This window comes from Hipposideros armiger, unplaced genomic scaffold, assembly GCF_001890085.2.
Source record: "Hipposideros armiger isolate ML-2016 unplaced genomic scaffold, ASM189008v1 scaffold_454, whole genome shotgun sequence".
Lineage (NCBI taxonomy): Eukaryota > Metazoa > Chordata > Mammalia > Chiroptera > Hipposideridae > Hipposideros > Hipposideros armiger.
This window is the reverse complement of record NW_017731804.1, coordinates 322,249-325,212: the sequence shown is the minus strand read 5'-3', so window position 1 is coordinate 325,212 and position 2,964 is coordinate 322,249. Positions and strand designations below refer to the sequence as shown.

The 2,964-nt window shown below is 41.8% G+C and overlaps 1 protein-coding gene across 1 annotated transcript in view; it reads left to right on the top strand.

Annotated features, from left to right (window-relative positions):
* The window catches only part of TTC13 (tetratricopeptide repeat domain 13), a 79,695-nt gene that overhangs the window by 46,680 nt on the left and 30,051 nt on the right, over positions 1-2,964 (top strand). Inside the window, exons 10-11 of the mRNA XM_019665832.1 lie at positions 2,212-2,353; positions 2,612-2,790. Coding sequence (XP_019521377.1) covers positions 2,212-2,353; positions 2,612-2,790 — 321 coding nt within the window. The remainder of the gene's footprint in view (positions 1-2,211; positions 2,354-2,611; positions 2,791-2,964) is intronic.

The window sequence follows — 2,964 nt, the reverse complement described above, 5'->3', positions numbered from 1 at the left end:
GAGCTCTGAGCTACAGGGCCACCAGTTGGATTCCCACATGAGCCAGTGACACTGAGCCTGAGCTGAGCTGCTGCTGAGCTATCAACAGGTGGCAGGTGGCTCAGCTGGTGTAACAACAAGATTGCCTGTTCGATGGTGGGCTATGCCCACCTGCAACTAAGACTGAACTCTGCACCTTGAGCTGAGCTTCTGCCCGGATGGCTCAGTGGATATAGTGTGCACTCTTAACAATAAGGCTGCTGGTTCGACTCCCGCATGGGATGGTGGCTACGCCCACTTGCAACTGAGATTGTAACATAGCACCTTGAGCTTAGAGGCCACGAGCTGCTGATGGGCAGCCACATGGCGACTGGCACCCTCCACAACTAAGATTGAAGAACAATTTGGCTGGTCCCCCTCCCCAACTCCCCAACACTGCTCCCTCCCCCAATTCCCCAATTTTTTTAAAAAAATAATCAAGGTTAGCAAAATCACATGTGAAAAAAGAAATGTGTGAGAATCAACAGAAACAATAAACAACAGATTGAGACCCTCAAGGACTTCAGATATTGGAATTGTCGAATACAGATTCTAAAATAACTTCAAATGAAATATTTAAAGAAATTGTGAAGAAATCACAAACATGGACAAGGAAATTATGAAAAATGACCAGGCAGATTATAAAAATAATTGGAAGCTTTAGGAATAGAATAAATAATCATTGAAACAAAGAATCAGTATGTAAGCTAAACAGCAGATTAGACAAACATAGCTGAGCAAAAATTGCAGAATTGGTAAATGGAGCATTAGGAATTCTCCAGAATGTAGCGAAGAGAGTCAAGGAGTTAAATAGAAAATATGAAAGACAGAAGATGTGGAAGATGTAAGAAAGTCTAGCATATGTCTCATTGAAATCTCAGAAGGAGAGAATTAGGAGAGGCAGTTTTTGAAGAAATAATGGCTAAGAATTTCCCAGAAGTGAGGAAACACAAACCCACAGATATTTTAAAAATCAGGGTAATGAAAAAAAATCCATATCCAGACATATTGGAGGTAACTGGAGAACACTGAAGATAGGGAGGAAAACCTTAAAAACAGGAAAGTTATGTCACTTACTTGGGGTGAATAACTGGACTAACTATAAACCTCTCAAAATCAACAAGGACTGCTTGAAGATAATGGGGTAATATTTTCAAAGTGCTGAAAGAAAATAACTTTCAACCTAGAATTCTATACCCAGCAAAAAACTGTCTTTTAAATAAACACTAAGTGGGCCGGCCGAGTGGCACGATGGTTAAGAACTGGCTTGGGATGCCAGAGGGCCCCGGGTCNTCACTGGCCCTCATATGTGGGATCCGAACCTGGGTCCTCTGGCATCCCAAGCCAGTTCTTAACCATCGTGCCACTCGGCCGACCCAAGAACTTATTTCTTTGATGCACTACTTAGAGAAGCTCTCTTATCCTGACTCAGAGCAAGTGTGTTTGGATTCGTTTCCGATTTAAGGGTTGATATTTATCCTTCCTGTCCCACGGAGTAGTTGGGAATATAAGTTGAGAGCAGATCTGAAAGCACCTAGTAAAGTAATGAAGTGCTGTGTAAATGTAAGCAGGTATTACATTTTTTAAAGCTTATTTATAGAAAATGGACAGGGGATATTTTGAAGGTACTTCTATTATTTGTAAAAATTTTAATATATAAAAGAAGGTTGGTCAGTAATAACCATTTCCACTCTAAAGTGGAAAAAACTTCTTTTTTCAGAATTTTAAATGATACAACAATATACTAGACCTTAAGTAAAGTAGCTTCAATGACAGAAAAATACACAATATTAAGCCTATAAATTTGATTCAGAATTGCTAACTCTCTGTATGATGATAGCCTGCATACTTTTTTTTCCAAAGGAGAAACATATGTTTCTATCCAAATACTAAAATGTATACACAGTGTTTTAGGGGTTGGAGCTCATGATGAATTAGGGAAAGGGATTTGAATAAGCTATAAATTAATTTTCCCCAAAGAATTTCCAGAACTCCGTGGTTAACCTATAATCCAGTAAGATTTAGAAAAAGTAAATGAGATGTGATGTGTCAAAGGCTACAAGCTGTAAAGTGGTAAAATTAACAAGGGAATGCCCACATCAAGGCTGGACCTTAATTCGGAGGCTAACTTCCTGTGTGTGTCTGCTAAGTGCCTGCCTGTGCTGTGTTCATAACCATTGTTAAAACCCCTAGGGAACTGGGCAATTTTGAGGCAGCCACTGAGAGCTTTCAGAAGGCCCTGCTGCTGAACCAGAACCACGTCCAGACCCTCCAGCTGCGCGGGATGATGCTCTATCACCACGGCAGCTTACAGGAAGCCCTGAAGAACTTCAAGGTGAGTCCCCCACATCTCACTGTCGCTCACTTCTCGGGTTATTCTTCAGCGAGGTCAGTGCGATGAATGGGGCAGGGTGGCATCAAAAAGAGAGAAGAACCACTGCCTTGTCCTGCAGACTAAGTAACAGAGCACATGTTTGGTGTGATTTAATCCATAGGGAAAACCTCTCTATTCCCAGGCTGAGGAATAAAGCACTTGAACATTTTCTTGAACTGTGTTAATATTAATACGGCTTTTTCTCCTTTGATGCCTCAGCGGTGTCTGCAGCTAGAGCCATATAACGAGGTGTGCCAGTATATGAAAGGACTCAGCCATGTTGCAATGGGACAGTTTTATGAAGGGATAAAAGCACAGACTAAGGTTATGCTGAATGACCCTCTCCCAGGTCAGAAGGCCAGCCCAGAGTATCTAAAAGTGAAATATCTCCGAGGTAAGTCAGAAAACTGCAGCACCGTTGACATTTAATGCTTGAAGCTATAGAAATCCTGTTGCTTGTCTCTCGGATGTCTTTATGTCACAGAAGCTCAGTGACTTGCCCGCAGCCACCCCTTGCTGGTGGTGGGATCTGTTTTAGGTGGAGCTTATGTCTGCCAAACCCCTGGTCTGTG